Source organism: Rhinopithecus bieti, unplaced genomic scaffold, assembly GCF_001698545.2.
Source record: "Rhinopithecus bieti isolate Rb0 unplaced genomic scaffold, ASM169854v2 scaffold_22165, whole genome shotgun sequence".
Lineage (NCBI taxonomy): Eukaryota > Metazoa > Chordata > Mammalia > Primates > Cercopithecidae > Rhinopithecus > Rhinopithecus bieti.
The window spans coordinates 2,303,473-2,322,417 of NW_016810977.1; the positions used below are offsets into that span (position 1 = coordinate 2,303,473).

The 18,945-nt window shown below is 42.8% G+C and overlaps 1 protein-coding gene across 2 annotated transcripts in view; it reads right to left on the reverse strand.

The window, feature by feature from the left end:
• ANKH (ANKH inorganic pyrophosphate transport regulator) overlaps positions 1 to 18,939 on the reverse strand; it is a 164,324-nt gene extending 145,385 nt beyond the window's left edge. For both annotated transcript variants that reach the window (XM_017893309.1, XM_017893308.1), the window contains exon 1: positions 18,520 to 18,939. In XM_017893309.1, coding sequence (XP_017748798.1) covers positions 18,520 to 18,615 — 96 coding nt within the window. In that variant the 5' untranslated portion in view covers positions 18,616 to 18,939. The remainder of the gene's footprint in view (positions 1 to 18,519) is intronic.
• Between the last annotated feature and the right edge of the window lie 6 nt (positions 18,940 to 18,945).

The window sequence follows — 18,945 nt, forward strand, 5'->3', positions numbered from 1 at the left end:
TAGCCTCACCCAGGAGAATTCATTCCCATCACACCCATTAATTCCACCCAAGCAGATCTGTTTCACACCCACCCTCCTATCTGTTAAATCGTGTCAAGGTACCCCCGGGAGTGTGCAACACTCATCTCTCATCGGTGAGTTTTCAGATAATCATAACCATGCTTATGAGCCACGTGCATCCTTAGTTTAAAACTAAGCCCTTGGCACCAACCTTCCCACAAACTACCACCATACAATGCAATTAAATCAACAGTTCTTAAGGTACAATTAATCAAGACAAATAATACATTTCAACCATACTGCTTTTCCCAATTACTACTATTTTAACAGCATGGCTGTCCACTCCTCATTGCAAATATAGAATACCTAAATAACGTTAGGAGTTACATAACTTAGGTGGTTGGGTGTGGTGGCTCACACCTGTAATCCCAACATTTTGAGACACCAAGGCAGGAGAATCACTTGAGCCCTGGGGTTTGAGAGAGAACATAGTGAGTATGTTACCTGGGTAACATAGTGAGACCCTGTCTCCACGAAAAAATAAAAAAATTAGCTGGGTGTGGCAGCACGGACCTATGGTCACGGCTACTCAGGTGGCTGAGGTGAGAGGATCGCTTGAGCCCAGGAGGTCACTGAGGTCACAGTGAGCTGAGATTGTGCCACTGCACTGCAGCCTGAGCGACAGAACAAGACCCTGTCTCAATAAAATAAAATAATTTAGGTGGAGGGGCCTGGAAACCTAAACATGATTTATATATTATTTCTGTAGAAAGATGTGTGTTTTTTGTTTGTTTCAGATGGAGTTTTGCTCTTTTTGCCCAGGCTGGAGTGCAGTGGCATGATAGAAAGGTGTATTTTAAGTGAATTTTATGAACCAAAACCAGATGGTAAGCTATAGACAATATTAAAAACAAACAAACATGCAAACAAATATAAAGCCATACAAGGAAGCCCTCTAAGGTGAGTCTACTCCCTACTGTTTACATGGTAAACATTTACTATACACAAAGATAGAGCAAACCCAGGAGCCTCATCAAATTCAATTCCAGATGGTTCTCTCCGCTGTCACCAGGCACCTGGTCTATCTGTAATGTTATCCTTAGCAGAGCACAACGATGATACAGAGAAATTTGTATCCTCCAAAACCCTAATGTATTCCAGTGCCAAACATTCATAAATAGTTTTGAATTTTCTACATCACTATTTCTATTTCTGTTTATCACTATACTTCTATTTCATTAAGGCAAATGGTGGAGAACTAACTATTATAATAGAACATTTTTATATTTTAAAGGGATAAATGAATATTCATAGCATTTGCAGGTAGGAAAAATGAATTCCACTATGGCTCCCACTGACAAAGAATGTCCTGAAGAGAGAGATCCAACGCCAAGTATTCCTTGCAGTTCCCACTGTTTATTCATAACTTGTATTCTCTCAGGCAAGCAAGTTAAAACATTTCACTAAATCTAACAAATTAACACGACTGAAACAGAATTCATTCTCTTTGCCACAACCCAGCTCTTTTAAAGCTTGGTGGCAGCTGGGCATGGTGGCTCACACCTGTAATCCCAGCACTTTGGGAGGTTGAGGCAGAAGGATCTCTTGGGCCTAAGAGTTTGAGATCAGCCTGGACAACATAACAGGACCCAGTCTCTACCAAGAAAAAAAAAAAAAAACACTTTAAAAATTAGCCAGGCATGGTGGCATGCACCTGTGGTCCCAGCTACTCTGGAGGCTGAGGTGGACCACTTGAGCCCCAGAGTGTGCCAAGATCGTGCCACTGCACTCCAGCCTGCGTGACAGAGTGAGACCCTGTTTCTAAAATAAATAAATAAAATAAAACTTGGTGGCATCATCAACTGCCCCAGCCTCTCCCACCCCATCTGATCAGAGCCAAGTCCATTTGATTGTAGGTTATTTCTCTTCCAGCCCTCCGAACCAGGCCACCACTGTCTCTCTGGTAGTTGCCATAGTAGCCTCTTAATTGATCTCCATGCCTTTGGTCTCACCTCCCTCTAATTCAGTAGCTATATTGAAACCAAATTATCTTTCAAATATGTAAATCTGAGCACAGCACACCCTACTAAGAAAGCTCTCCACTTTGAGGAGGACCAAGTCCACGTTCCTTACCCTGAATGACTGGGCCCTTCCCAGTCCGGGTTCACTTACCCAGCCATCCTCTCCTCCTGCCATTCCCCTGGTCTTATTCCCTGTTCCAGTCATACTAAGCATCTTTCATTCCTCCACTGGATCTGTCTTGCTTTCCAGAATGGGGACGCAATATTCTCTTTAGGCCTCAGCTGGAACAAAAAGCCTCCCTGATTCTGAGGATGGGCTAAGGATTCCTCCAATAGGATCCCAGAGCAAAGCCCCTGGTCTCCTCCTCCCAGCCTTGATCCTATTTCTTGCTAAGTGCCTCCTAGTCTATTTGCCCTCCTATTAATAGATAGACTCACTTGAAGGCAAGGACTGCATTTGTCCTTTTGCTGACTCCATTCAGTGACTAGCACATCAGAAATGTTCAAGAAACAATTGTTGAATGAACAAATTCATGAATATACTCTTGCCCTCTGTGTTCCATACTCCCCATTATTTAATAATGAAAATACTCCAAAACTGTATACTAAGCACTTTGGGAAGTGAATTGCAACTTTTATCTCATTAAGCAACCATTGTACACTGTGTCAAAACACCATGGTGTGTTATCATAATTGTCAACAACATTGAGAAAGACTTGGTCCCTCTTGAATGACTTGATTACTGAAGGAGTCCATGGTACATGGTAGCTACTCTCCCTCTAAGCCCGTGTCAAATAGCAGCCTATAATTAAATGAAGATTAAATTTAGTCTATCATTTCAAAAAGCATATGTTATTTAAATCTTAGTAACTCAGTTTTAAAAGGCACACTACTGAGAAAATCCAGCTTTAAAGGCCTTTTCCCGAAAGTGGAAAAAAAAAAAAAGGCGGCATGCTGACACACATGCTGTAATATCTGAGTGTCCCAATCATCTGTCATTTGCTTGCTTCTGCTTGCCCCTAACCAGTTGGCTCTGGCTTAAAGATAACCCCTTAAGGCAATTCATTGAATGAATACAAAGCAAGAAAAGTCAGTTAGTCAAGAAAGCATAAAAACAAGCGGGGTGTGGTGGCTCAAGCCCCCAGCACTTTGGGAAGCCAAAGTGGGCAGGCTAATCGCTTGAGTCCAGGAGTTTGAGACCAGCCTGGGTAACATGGCAAAGCCCCATCTCTACAAAAAATAGAAGAGGCGGAGGCTGCAGTGAGCCATGATCACATCACTGTACTCTAGCCTGGGAGACAGAGCCTGACCCTGTCTCAAAGAAAAAGAAAAAAGAAAGAAAGAAACCATAAAAATAAAACAGGTATAGCAGCTGCACACCAAACTCAAAGTCTCTGCAATACTATCATACATACATGCACCATTTCACACTTTTCAAAGCACTTTCACATCCAGTCTGTTTGGCCCAGATCTCCAAAAGAAGGTATATCAATCCTTTACCCCTATTTACAATTGAAAAAATTGAAGCCTACAGAGGTCAAGTTCTCTGTTCAAGGTCACAGAGCCAGTGGGTGCAGAGGTCCTGACTATCAGGTGCCCGTGATTTTTCTATCCACCATGCGGTGATCAGCTTGCACCACTGATACTGGGAGAGCACAGGACAGGCCCTGGGAACTCAGTTCACTTCTGGATGACGATGAACCATTTCCCCTCTCCTTCCTCTTTTGCTCCTTTTCTCTGATATAGACTTGCAATAGCAAGACCAGGTGAAATGGATAAAAACATGGTCAGCCTGGTAGAAAAGGAAAAAGAACGTTTTTCTCTTTGATTTTCCCTAAATATCACCAGCTCTGCTTTTCTCTCACAGGCTGTCAACACCAAAATTCACCTATGAGACTCTAAGCATGAGCCACGAGTCAGACAAGCCTGATTCCACATGCCAGAAGCTATTCACCTATTCATCTTCGAAATGGGGAAGATGACTCTCCACAGTGCATGCCCCATACCGAGGGTCTGGCATGTAGGAAGGTCTGCACGTTTTTTTTTCCTTTCCCACCCACATGTTCACAGGGAAGCAAAACTTCTTGAGCACCAGTGAACTCACTTAAAGAAAGTGCTGTTCTCTGTCTGGAACCATGCAGGAACTGAGATCTTCCCAAATATACAGGGGAGTAAAACCAATACAGTCCCTGCCCACCCCACGCGTATGCCTAACCACACTTGCAGTACATGTTTGGTCCAAAAGGTACCAGGCATCCAAACATCCTCCCTTTAACTAGAGACAAAGCAGTTCCTTGCAGGAAATGAGATCTTCCCAGATATACAGGGAAGTAAAACCAAACAGTCCCTGCCCTCCCCGCAAGTATGCCTAGCCACAGATGCAGCATATATTTGGTCCAAAAGGTATTTATTTTAAAAAATGAAAGTCCAGAGGCAGTTTAAAAGTATTACATTAAGAAGAACTGCTGGGTGCAATGGCTCATGCCTGAAATCCCAGCACTCTGGGAGGCCAAGGCAGGCAGATCACTTGAGGTCAGGAGTTCAAGATCAACCTGGCCAACATGGTAAAACCCCATCTCTACTAAAAAAAAATACAAAAATTAGCCAGGCATGGTGGTGGGTGCCTGTGATCCCAGCTACTTGGGAGGCTGAGGCAGGAGAATCGCTTGAACCTGGGAGGCGGAGGTTGCGGTGAGCCGAGCCCGTGCCACTGCACTCCAGCCTGACTGACAGAGACTCCATCTCAAAAAAAAAAAAAGAAAAAATAAAACTTAGTAGATCTCTCAGCATTAAACAATACCTTTAACAAAATTACGTGAAGGAGTTCAACATGGTGTGGCTGGAGAGAACTAAAATGCAGATTCTCAAAGTCACAGGGCAATAAAATAGCTTCAAGGGAGGAACACCCACCACGTGCCAGGATCAGGGACACAGGCTCATCCAGACCCAGCATCTCTAAGGAAAGCTGGAACAATGTCTACACAGGGGTGTGGGGCCGCCCTGCAGAAGCCTAGCAAACGGGGGCATTGTGACCAGTAATATTAATCCAAAGAAATAATCAGATGTGTACAAAGATTTCTGTAGAAAAAATGTTTCATAGCATTATTTATAATAGGAATAAAACAAATAGTTTGAAAATTAACTACAGATAATTGGTTAAATAAATGATGGAATATCCATGTGATGGAAGCTAGGAGCATTAATCATCACATTTTATTTTACTTTTTTCTAATTTTAATTTTATTTCAATAATTTTGGAGTACAGGTGGTTTTTGCTTACATGGGTAAGTTCTTTAGTGGTGATTTCTGAGATTTTGGTGTGCCTGTCACCTGAGCAGTGCACACTGTACCCAGTGTGTAGTCTTTATCCCTCACCCACTTCCCACCCTTCCCCCAGAGTCCCCAAAGTCCTTTGTATCATTCTTATGTCTTTATAACCTTACAGCATAGCTCCCGATTCATCAAATTTTAGATGAATATTTAAAATCAAGAAAAACTGTCTATGATAAAAAGTAGGGAAAGGTTACAATATTGTTTTAAAATACATGCATAGTGCCAAACATGGTGGCTCATGCCTGTAATCCTAACACTTTGGGAGGCTAAGGGGGGTGAATCACAAGGTCAAAAGTTTGAGACAAGCCTGGCCAGCACAGTAAAACCCTGTCTCTATTAAAAATAAAAAAATTGGCCTGGCATGGTGGTTAGTGCCTGTAGTCCCAGTTACTCAGGAGGCTGAGGCAGGAAAATCGCTTAAACCTGGGAGGTAGAGGTTGCAGTGAACTGAGATTGCACCACTGCACTCCAGCCTGGGCAACAGAGTGAAACTCCACCTCAAAAAACAAACAAATAAATAAAATAAAATACATTCGTAGAAAAGAGGTAAGAAGATTATGCACTAAAATAAGATACAGATTTCTAGGTGGTGGGCTTGCATAAGATTCTTATTTTCTTTTAATACTTTTGTTTTCCTTCTTTTAAAATGAAAATGAATTGGATCTATAAATACAACACAATTAATATATTTAGTCTTTTTTTTTAAAGGGAGTTCCTCTTCAAATACCACAGGCTTTTCCAGTAGCTTATGGTGTTAACTGAAAGTTTTTAATTTTGATAAAATATACATAAAATTTATCATTTTAATAATTTTTAAGTGTACGATTCAGTGGTATTAAGTATGTGCACATCAATGCCATCCATCTCTAGAGCTTTATCATCACCTCAAATTGAAACTCTATGTCCATTAAACAACAGCTCCCTATTCTCCTCTCCCCTGGCCTCTGCTAACTACTATTCTATCTTCTATCTCTACAAACTTGACTATTCTGCATACCTCATATAAATGCCATCAATTATGCAACAGTTGTCTTTTTGTGTCTGGCTTATTTTATTCAGCATAATATCTTCAGGGTTTGCCTATGTTGTAGCATACATCATAATTTAATTCCTTTTTAAGGCTGTGTAATAGTCCATTGTATGTATATGCCCCATTTTGTTGTAGACGTTAGTTTTTTAATGCAGGCTTTTCAAACCATGTCTGAACATCAAAATGATCAACAGTACACATAATTTAAGATGTGTACAGTTGGAAACAATTATTTTACAAACTCTCCACCTGCTGAAAAGCCACTAAAATACTCGATATTAAGCTATATTTTGCAATAAGAAAGAATAAGGTGCTAGACACTGTAATAACAATGCACATGTGTCATTTTCACGAGCAGTTACAAGGGCTGGCACAGGAATCAGAACAGTGGTTGGCTAGGAAGACTGCTAAGAGGCACTGTGGATGTATCGGGCTGATGGAAATGTCCCATATCCTCATGGTGTGGATTACACACAGGTATGCATCTGCCATTTGACAGAACTCATAGACCTATACACTTAAGATCTGTACATTTCACGTACAGCCTAAAGGAAAACAGAGTAAATATGAATTTTACAAAAACAAAGGAGATTCTACAGTTCAGCTACTGAGGCTTACTGCCATCCACCACTTTAGGGCCTTCGGCAGGTCTCCACTATACCTGGAATTAAGCTCAAGCTCCTTGCTATTCAGTGCGTAAACACTGGTTTGTCTAGGAGAGGCTGGGAAACACGTGGTGGCCTAACTACCTACAATGCCAGGAAATCTGCCCACGTTTAGGAGACAGCCCAATAGGCGTGAGCCCCAGGTGGTGGAATGTCTCTGCGTGGGGGTAGAAATGAGGTACCACCGGCTGCACGCCAGGCTCCAGGCCAGGTGTCTTCTCAGGTGATGCAAGGCTGCATCCAAAACCATCCCAAAGAGACAAGGTCTCTCTCCAGAAGGTGGTGAGGACATTCGAACACAGAAACCTGCAGAGGAGGAGGGCGCTGTCTTGACTCCCTTGTCAGGCTGGCTGTGAGTTGTCTTTCCACTCACTGTGGCATTGGACTTGGCTGGAATCACGAAGAGCTGAAAGTTAGTGCCCCCTTATTAAGTGTGGTTATTTGTTACTCTCCTCTGTGCAGTTTGCCTTTATAAAACATCAAGTTTAGGCCACACATGGTGGGAGGCCTCAGTGTCTTAGCCATGGTGAATTTCCTCTAAACCATTTAAAGCACTGAGAAGTCAGAGAATTTTTTGTTGTTGTTTTTACTATTTTATATTCTCCACACTACTATTCCTCTCTATTAAAATGCAAGACCCAGTGGCCAGTCGATCTCTGGGTGGTTCACAGGGCAGCATAAAAAAGCATACAAACTTCTTATCACCTTAAAAACAGTTTTGGAAACACAAAGCAGCCCCAGCTAAGTCAAATGGCAAATTAGAAAACGGCAGGCAGAAACTCAAATACTCTTCTCCGCTTAAATGTTATATATATTTTTATTTTATTATTAATTTATTTTGAGATGGAGTCTCACTGTGACGCCCAGGCTGGAGTGCAGCGGCGCGACCTCGGCTCACTGCAACCTCCACCTCCCGGGCTCAAGCGATTCTCCTGCCTCAGCCTCCCAAGTAGCTGGGACCACAGGTGCCCACCACCACACCTGGCTAATTTTTGTGTTTTTAGTAGAGACAGAGTTTCACCATGTTGGTCAGGCTGGCCTTGAACTCCCGAACTCAAGTGATCTGCCCACTTTGGCCTCCCAAAGCACTGGGATTAAAAGCATAAGCCACCATGCCCGGCCTATGTATATTTTTTAAGTGAAGTAAGGGTTCTGAAAAGCTTACTGATATGGACTCACTATAATTTGAATGAAAGGCAGTAACCTGAAGCAACTAGTTCTCACAACATAAATGCTCGCACAGGATGACTGAACCTCCAAGACTCCAGGCACACAATATTCCTCTTTGGGTCACGCACAGAATAAAAGCCACCTTTCCTTCTCACGTCCTCAGAGCTGATAACCACAGAGCTGACCTCTGCCCCTCCTGGTTGCTGGTTCATCTGGCTCACTAGGAAAAGCCTAATTAACCTGTCAGCAGACATTCTGCTTTCCAGCCATTTAATCAGGACAACGAAATGTCCTAAGAAGCCTCAACCTCACTTTTGAAGTCATCTTTGAAACTCCCTATCTGGGGACTCTGCTCTATTTTTGGATTTCTCCCCAGCCTGGACCCAGAGGTCCTCACTGGCATATTTCTGCCCAGGTGAGATAGCCTGGTGGGTGTGGTGTGTGCAATGCCTGTCACCTCCTCATGCTCCAGACTACAGAGCCACACATGTACAGCCCCTCCTCTGTCCCCCAGGCTGGGGACAGTGACATCAGCCCATCTTACTGAGGAGAGTGTAGATTTTTATCTACACTCTCTTTTATCAACCCACTTTTCAGTGCCTCTGGAAAATGCCATTACTGATCTAAAACCACCTAGGACCTGCGAACTAACTTAAGCCAAAATATCCTCCCCCTAACTAGAGACAAAGCTGGTCAGTCTGTCCCTAGGGACCCTGAACCAGATGTAGACTGTCTTTTGATAACATTTTATCTAGCGGAATAAATATTGCCCCCAACCTTTGCCCTGACAAATAACCAAGTTACTTTCCTTCCCTGGATGGACTTTAAGAGCATTTCTGGGGCTGGGCATGGTGGCTCACACCTGTAATCCCAGCACTTTGTGAGTCCCAGGCAGGTGGATCACTTGAGGTCAGGAGTTTGAGACCAGCCTGGCCAACATGGTGAAACCCATCTCTACTAAAAATATGGAAATTAGCTGGGCATGGTGGCACGCGCCTCTAATCCCAGCTACTCAGGAGGCTGAGGCAGGGGAATGGCTCAACGTTGCAGGGGAGGCAGACGTTGCAGCGAGCTGAGACCACGTCACTGCACTCCAGCCTGGGCAACAAGAGCGAAACTCTGTCTCAAACAAACAAACAAACAAACAAAAAGGGCATTTTTGGTATGAAGAAGCAACTACATAGGAGAAACAGTAAATTCTGATGATTAAACCTTCTAGTTGACTGAAATCCCTCCTAAATGTTGTCTTTGCAATTTTAAGCTCATTTGTTCTCAGAGCATCATGACTGATATTTGGTTGCTGGAACAGTAACTGAATGATCCCAAAACCATGGAAAACCAACCAACAAACAAAAACAACACCTGGGCTGATACAGACCTATCTAATGGACCTATCTTGCAATTCTATCTTCATCTTTGCAGACCACAGCTCTCCACATTCCCCAGCAGAGCATTTAGAGAGGAAAAGCAGGAGGTGGGAACATCCAGATGAGAACTATGTCCAAACATCTTGCTGTTTCATGACCACAGACTTACTGCTCGGCTGCAATTACTGAGCAACTCGTCCTGTGTCATGATAAACTGTGCTGTATAATCAGACATTTTGCTCTGTGCTGCTCCGATTGCAAAAAGGTGCTTCATGTGTGTTTTCTTAACCAGGATCTAAACAATTTGAGGGCAGGGGCTGGGTGGAATATGTCCATGCTTCCTTGCCTTGTTCAAAAATCACTTCACTGCCATTGGCCCTAGAATCTCGCTAGAACAGATGCAAAATGAGAGCAGGAAAACGAGTGTCATAAAGTATAAATACTTTTCCCAAAGGAAGCCACCAAAGTTACTCCTTCATTTTTCCTGGAATTCTAGTGAATTTTAGCTGCCTGGGCCCAGAGCAAGTCCACAGCAGAACATTAAAAACCAAGAATTCAAAAAATATTAGCTATGTTTATGGTGTTTGTGTTATCATTAAGTGGTTACACGGGTATACTGCACAGCAAGAAGAGGAAACTGAGTCCACAGTAACCAGTTACTGAAACCAGTAGCAACTGACTACTACTAACCAGTTGACTGGCAACTGGTTAGTATTAAAATGATAAAAGCAGGCACATGGCCTATAAAAAGTTTTATTAAACCCTACCACACACTTAAGAGTCCCAAGAAGGCCACAACACTGCTGCTGGTCATGCAGGGCTCAGGACTGGCCAAAGTCAGCTCCCACTGGTTGGTGCCAATCCCTTGGTTAAGAATTTTGAATCTCACGTGACTTCCCGGCACAATGGACATTCACAGCCTCCAAAGATGCTACATTATGCTTTGCCATATGATAGTCATTTAATAAGGTAGATAAATGTGCAGTATAGGTTAGATTTCCAACAATACTAGTTTTCATACTAAAAAAAGAGGAAAAACCCAGTGACTTCCACTTTGAAGTATTAGCTTCAGTTATCAAGCAATTTCACTCATGTGGGTAGCTCAGACCAAGATAAGGCTGTAGAAAACTGGATTTTTCTCTATTACATCTCTACAGAAACTAATAAGAATCATAGGTGTTCAAAAAATACCTGATTTTTTCTTTTTTTAATGTAGACACCACCCAAGTCACTCTGGTATGCTATACCAGGAGCTTAACGAGGTTTATTTACTCACACAAGACAATAAGGAATGGTTCTCCACCCATGCTCTCTCCTCCTGCCACCTACCATAACCTGCTCCATTGTCCCAAACCAAATATGGAAACCAAATTATTCACCGCTAATATAAAACTGGGCTTGTCTCATCTAAAAAGTGGTTTCCATAAACAGTATCACACTGTACCCTTTAAAAACTGTTTTTAGGCTGGATGTGGTGGCTCATGCCTATAATCCCAGCAGTTTGGGAGGCTGAGATGGGAGGAATGCTTAAACCCAGGAGTTCGAGACCAGCCTGGGCAACATCACAAGACCCCATCTCTACAAAAATAAAAAAATTAGGCAGACATGGTTGCATATGCCTGGAATCCGAGCTACTTGGAGGCTGAGGCTGAAGGATGGCTTTAGCCCAGAATTTGAGGCTGCAGTAAGCTGGTATTTGTACCACTGTTCTCCAGCCTGGGCCACAGTGTGAGACTTGTCTCAAAACAAAACAAAATAAAAACTGCTTTTAAAGAATTTGATTACTAGAAAGAGATTTAAATATTGTTTCTGTATGATTGATATGCTTGTAAGTATTTAGAGCAGTATCTAGGCTGGTCATCAAACCACCTTAATAAATAAATGAATGAGTAAATGAGTAAACAAACCAACCTCAGGATTATACCTCTATGGCTCTAAAAACAACCTGCTTACCTAAGTCATCTTAAGAGATGTATTTTAAATGCAGATGGACATCTAAAGAAAACTGGGAAACACAGCAGGGAAGTAAGTACCAGTTGGACTAAGGAGGTCACAGTGTCCTTGACTAAATATGGACTGCAAGAAAGGCATGACCTCATTTTCTATGTATGAATCGGAAACTGAAATAGGCACCAAATTATGCCAGGCATAAAGCCCAAGGTAGTCAGAGAAAACACATTATCTACTTATTACACAAAGATGTTCATTGAAACTTTATATTGCAAAAACAAACAAATCTTTGTTTAACAATAAGGTAATACACGCAAAAGGAATTACAGCATGCTCTCATAACCACATAATAAGCTGCAATTTAAAATCATACTTAAATACTTGTAAATAGTTTAGGGAAAATGCTTCTGTGTTTTGTGAAACATACACACATACACCATTTTATATATATAATGTGTGTATATATACACATACACACCATTTTTATATGTGTGTATATATATAATGTATACACACACACACACCCCACATACACACATACTTCCTCAATTATGTTATAAAAATAAATTGGCAGCCAGGCACAGTGGCTCACACCTGTGATCCCAGCACTTTGGGAGGCCGAGACGGGAGGATGACATGAGGTTGGGAGTTTGAGACCAGCCTGACCAACATGGAGAAACCCCGTCTCTACTAAAAATACAAAATTAGCCAGGCGTGCTGGCGCATGCCTGTAATCCCAGCTATTTGGGAGGCTGAGGCAGAAGAATCACTTGAATCTGGGAGGCGGAGGTTGCGGTGAGTTGAGATCACACCATTGCACTCTAGCCTGGGCAACAAGAACAAAACTCCTTCTCAAAAAATAATAGTAATAAAATAAAATAAAAGAATAAATTGGTAGGAGATACCCAAATTGTTAAAGGAGCTTTAGGAGTGAAATTAGAGGTACTTTTTCCCATTTAAAAAATATTTACCAAACTTTAAACAATTAGCTGATATTACTTCTATTTATAATTAGGAAAAATAATTATTTTGAAATGTATTCTGTTACTACAGAATAGACTGGAGGGGGAAAAGTCTCCCTCACAGTGACTCAGAGCCTTAGCCTGAGATTTCCATTTCTTTCTTTAAGCGCTTTGGGAAGTGAATCTTACAACAGATTCCTGTCTTGTTCCTCAAGGCAAGCGCTTAAGCACTGTCAAAGGAGGTCCTCTCCATTGCTCAGTGACCTTGGATGAAGAGGCTCTTCCCTGCTGGAGCCAGTGCCATAGACTACACCTGTCCTTTTTAGTCCTGTTCCTCCTAATCGAATGAAATACTTCTGTTGTACTTTGGGAGGAGGTGTGGAGAGGGTGAGCTTCTCCAAGCTATTTTTCCTGGGCGTCTCTTTTTGTCCGTCTTGTGATATTAATAACTTGGAACCCTCTTATACTGTGGAAGCCTAACTCTAGGTTTCCTAAATAGAAAGGGCTGAAGATATATGAACACTCCTATTACACATCTAACTCCAGGAATTCTCACAATTCATGTGCAAAACTCTCCATTCACAGATAAACAGCTCTGGTCTTCGAATTATCATATTAGACCCAACCAAATTCAGTAAATCATACAAGGCAATTTGAAATATCTAAAGTATTTGAAAGGTACTGAGGTATTCGGTGCGGTCTCAGCTCACTGCAACCTCCGCCTCCCTGGTTCAAACAATTCTCCTGCCTCAGCCTCCTAAGTAGCTGAGATTACAGGCGCCCGCCACCATGCCTGGCTAATTTTGTATTTTTAGTAGAGACAGGGTTTCTCCATGTTGTCCAGGCTGGTCTCAGGCAATCTGCCTGCCTCGGCCTCCCAAAGTGCTGGGATTAAAGGTGTGAGCCACCACACCCAGTCCCATTTCTCCTTTGAGAGTAAAAGAGTAGATTACCTGCCCCTAGGCAGAACACATTTCTTAAGTGAGAACAATTTCAACTTTCTTTTCTCCTTCAAGGTCTTCACAGCAACGTTGCCCTTAACATTTTAAGTAATACTGAGTACCTTTTTAAAAAGTTCAGGCCAGGCACAGTGACTCACGCCTGTAATCCCAGCACTTTGGAAGGCTGAGGCAGGCGGATCACAAGGTCAGGAGATCGAGAACATCCTGACTAACACAGTGAAACCTTGTCTCTGCTAAAAATACAAAAAATTAGCCGGGTATGGTGGCGGGTGCCTGTAGTCCCAGCTACTCGGGAGGCTGAGGCGGGAGAATGGCGTGAACCCGGCAGGCAGAGCTTGCAATGAGCTGAGATCGCACCACTGCACTCCAGCCTGGGCGACAGAGCGAGACTCCATCTCAAAAAAAAAAAAAAAAAGTTCACTAATTTGTTCTATGTCATTTGGTGAATTTGGCTTTTAAGGAAATTGGGGACTTTGAACCAAATTTAAACAGAATAACAATTCTTTGGACATGGTGAGATCAAATGAACATTTGCAGATACTTTAAAAGAAATATATTGTTTAAAGACTATCTCAATATGTTCCTTTCCTTAGCAATCTGTATTGTTCTAATGATAAAGACCAAGTGACTTCTAAACAACTTTATTGTGAGGTATCAGTTGTTTCTTCCCCCCACCCCCACTCTGACCAAAAGCTATGCCAACCTTGTTAACATAAGATACAGTGTTGACTTAATTATCTGGGTAATTCAGCTTTTCTTAAAATGAACTTATTTGTCATAATATCCCTTTCCTGGAAGCCCTCCTTTTAATCATCCTACATCTGTTGAGTTTTTAAAATTCAACACACAGGCTGGACGTGGTGGCTCTCGTTTTGGAAGGCCAAGGTAGGCGGATCACGTGAGCTCAGGAGTTCAAGACCAGCCTGGGCAACGTGGTGAAACTCCATCTCTACAAAAAATACAAAAATTAGCCGGGGGTGGTGGTGCACGCCTGTAGTCCCCGTTACTTGGGGGACTGAGGCAGGAGAATCGCTTGAGCCTGGGAAATGGTGGCTGTAGTGAGCCAAGATCACACCACTGCACTCTAGCCTGGGCAACAAGCGAGATTCGGTCTCAAAAAAAAAAAAAAAATTTTTCAATATACGACAGTTAAGATTAAATTTAGACATAGTCTGGGAATCAGAAAAGCTAGAACTTATTCCTAAATTTGTAAGGGCCAGGGGGGTATGGGCTTGAACCTTAGCTCTGCCATTTACTGCTTGTGTCATCTTGAACAAGTACCTTACCATGCATAGGCCTCTCATTCTTTCCTTGTATATATCATATGCTGAGATATAGGCACATACTAGGTGTTCAATTAATGGAAGTGATTAATACTTTTGATTCTCAATCTGTAAACATTGAGATAAAATAATTCTAGATATACAATGATCATAAAGTATTTTATATACCTATAGCGCTCTATAATACAAACGTTATTTCAGTTTCTGCAAAAGGAGATGTGTTCCCATTTTCTCTGGTGCCTATGTAGAGACAGGGCAGATCATTTTATTCCATAGAGCTTTTTTTAGTATAAAAATTCAACCTCTCCCCCTCACCACCTCAAATTACTGCCACTACCAAAACTGAAAAAATGTGATAATAGGTTTTGCTAGTTTTGTTAGAGGAAATAGTCCATAATATTTGGTTTCCTCCCTGACTGAGCTATAAAATGGCTAAGAAATCTGTATACAACAGGTAATTTTCATGGAGAAAATCAGAAGTTTCTGGAGAGACTGTTATAGGCTCTTTCCTTAGCCCCTCCACACACTCTGGCTCTGGGGTCATTAACAGGCAATTTCTTTACATGGTCTCATATGTGCAGCTTACTTAACTTTCAGTGGAATCTTGTACATAGCTGGATTTCCATTTCAAAAGATCTGTACATGTTTTTTAAAGAAACCATGAACTGTTATATTTATCATCATAAAACACCTCATCTAAGAAACATTTAATATAATTTTGCTATTGTTTTGTTCTTGACAAGCCAGGAACTTAAAAGCTCATGAGAGGTTTTATTTTCTAATTTTGCATTTCTTTTTTTTTTTTTTTTAAGACAGAGTCTTGCTCTGTCACCCAGGCTGGAGTGTGTAGTGGTACAGTCTTGGCTTACTGCAACCTCTGCCTCCTAGAGTTCAATGCAATTCTCCCACCTCAGCCTCCTGAGTAGCTAGGACTACAGGCATGCAACACCATGCCTGGCTAATTTTTGTTTGTTTGTTTGTATTTTTTAGTAGAGATAGAATTTCGTCATGTTGGCCAGGCTGGTCTCGAACTCCTGACCTCAACTGATCCATCCACCTTGCCTCCCAAAGTGATGGGATTACAGGTGTGAGCTATTGCTATTGTGCCTGACTCTTTTTTTTTTTTTTTTTTTTTTCTTTTTTTTTTTTTTTATAGGAGATTAGGTTTCACACTATGTTGCCCAGGCTGGTTTTAATCCTGAGCTTAAAGCGATCCTTCCCCTTAGCCTAAGCATCCTCTAGCCTAAGCCCCAAGATGCCCCTCCCGGAAGGCTACTATCATAGATAGGCATAAGCCACCTTGCCCAGCCTAATTTTGCATATCTTAATCATCTCAAAAGCATGTGAACCTGAGGCTGCATTGACCTTTGTACTCCCGTGCTACCTCTCCATCTTAGGATTTGTAAATCGCTGACAAATATGCCACCATTCACTCCCAGCAAGGTGTAATACACCTGCCCACTCAGCAGCAGGACCTACATGTGTCTGTCTAGAACTCCATATAAACTCAAGGACTGCATATTTTCAGCTAACGTAGACCTACTCTTGCAAACTGGTTCATTTCTCCTCCTCTTTACTGTGCTTCAGAAAAGTTGGGGTAAAATGTTCTTCTATTCATCACCCACACATATCAGGCCACTCTTCAGCTCCCACTGTAATTCTTTCCCTCCAGTTTAATGCTGAGAAAGAGTAAGCAAGTCTCGCTCTCTCTCACCCTGCAACATTTTGCAAAACAATTATCATCTGACACCAGAAGGCAAAGCAATGTTCGGAAAACCTATCAATTTCTTCCCCACATTTCTCCACCCTTAATTCTGTGATAAAATATCTCCGCCCGCCAGGCAGCCTATAACCTCATAAATACTCTGGTGTTTTCGGGAAAAGGACCTCAAATGACACTTGTTGATAACATTTCGCTTCTCTGCAAAAACACAACTCCGTTAAGTACTGTGCTTACATCAGCCATGATAATCAGGTTAGCAATGTTTTAAGGATGAGTTAGAATTATTAGACCCGTGAGGATAAACCATCTAGATAGTTGTCTCTTATGTTTAACCTCCCTTTTGTGACTTCAGGAGATTCTTTTTCTTATACTAAAATCAAACCTAGTTATGTCAACCTTTCATTAAATCAAGGCAAAAGGGAGGCAATATTGTGGTATGCATCAGGTGGTTTAATGATGACACAGACTACTCTTATTTCCACTAGTTATCTCTATATGATTCTTACATGCACACAAACACACACCAGTTCAGATGAGCGGCCTGGGCTTTCTGACAACCTTTGGGACAGCTTCAAGAAGGTAAGCCTTAAAATAGGAAAGGCTCGAGTGAATATACAGCATTTGACTCATCTAAAATGGGCCATGTAGTAAATTCAAGTCTAAAAGCTTTTCTACAGACTGTAGGAAATGTTTAAAGTAACCAGTTACTATAGAAAGAAGGGAAGGTGGGTAGGTACAGGGTGGAGCAGGGAAGGAGAAGCCCTTGGGGTACCCTTGTGAGGCACTGGCAGGACACAGTGGCAATAGAACAGACAAGATTTTATCAAAGGACATTGGTTGGCTCTGTAAACAAAGGTCTCTAGAGAATATGCCATACTGTGAACACCTATCATCAACAAAATTCAAAGTAAAAAGTAGCTTACAATGTGGGCTACATATTAGGGAGCTTATAGAGTTGCAATTATTCAAAAGTTCTGAGCACAGAGAGAAAAATCCAAACAGATATTCGTCAAACGAAGGAGTCAAACAAATCTCCGGTTTGTAACTGCCTCCTGAAAGCTGTTTGGCTTTTACAGTGAGTACTGCATCAAAACAGGCGCATATTCTATATAAATATCCGTTTAAGTCTCTTGACTTAAAAGGAAAGAAGACAGACAGTACCACAATACGGGAGTGCCGCTCGTCACACGCTCTGGCCACTTGGGACACCTGCCCATCAAGGTGGCATGTCACTGCCTCCCCATCACCAAATCCTCTCCCCGGCCTTAGGACGGAGCTGCATCCCGCTGGTGGCCCTGCCAAAACGGTCCCCACATGCAAAGTGCAGGGTGCCAATGCCCCATCGCTGGAGAGCCTGCAGCGCTAGATTTGCAATGACGCCACATGGAGAAAACGTGAAAAGAAACAAGGACGAGAAGGCGACACCAAACAAAAATGTGCTCCCCTTCTTTAGTGGTCCATGGAAAAAAAAAAAAAGAAAAGAAAAGAAAAGAAAGTAGGAAAGGAAAAGGAAAAAAAAGAAATCCCAAACTAGAAATGGTCAAGACCGGCTTATCAGGACACATTCGGGATACCCCTAATCCTTACCTGGACTACGAAACAGATGTTTAAAAATTAGAAGTACCTGGGAAATCAACTTGGACGCATTATAAAACAGAATTTCCCCACCGTCACCATTACCACCAGCCACGGGTAAATAAAAACCCAGCACTTAAGCTACTAGAAACTACATTTTAATTACAGAGCTGAGGTTTACATAATTGCAAATTACATAATACTGCCGTGCACTAAAAACCCTTCCATACATAGGTGAAGCTTCACACCATTCAGTCTTTAACATTTTCCAGAGAGGGCTGGAAAAGTCTGCTGAATAATTGAGGGGACGGAGGGAGGGAATGGGGTGCTAGAAAAGTCACCCTTGACAAGCTGCACATCCGACCAAATGTTCCAGGATAAAGAGGGACTCGGAGCAGGTGACTCCCCTCCGCCCCAGTGTCCGGGCGTGTAAGGCCAAGGCAGGGCGAGAGGGCGCGGGGCGCGGGGCCGGGCTTACCTGCTCCCCGAAGTCGATGGCTATGTTGGTGATGCCCAGGGGCACCAAGAACCGGATCAGGGGCCAGTAGTGCGTGAGCGCCGGGAATTTCACCATAGTCCCCGCCGTGGGCTGACCCCACACACATCTGCTGCCGCGAGGGGACTCTGCGGGAGGCGAAGGGCGACGGGGCGAGCGGGGCGCTGGCCGACAGAGGCCGCGGGCGGCGGGGCCTCGGGCGCGGCGGCGGCGGCTCCTCCTCGCGGCTGCGACGCCTTCTCCGAGCGCGGCTGCTCTAGCAGGGGATCCGCAAGCTCAAGTCCATCCCTGCTGCCCTCCCACACAACAAAGATCTGCCGGGAAAAAAAAGAGGAGGGACGGCGGCGGCGGCGGCGGCAGAAGGTTCTGCTGACAGCGGCTCCATTATAAGCGCTCTGGGGCCCGGAA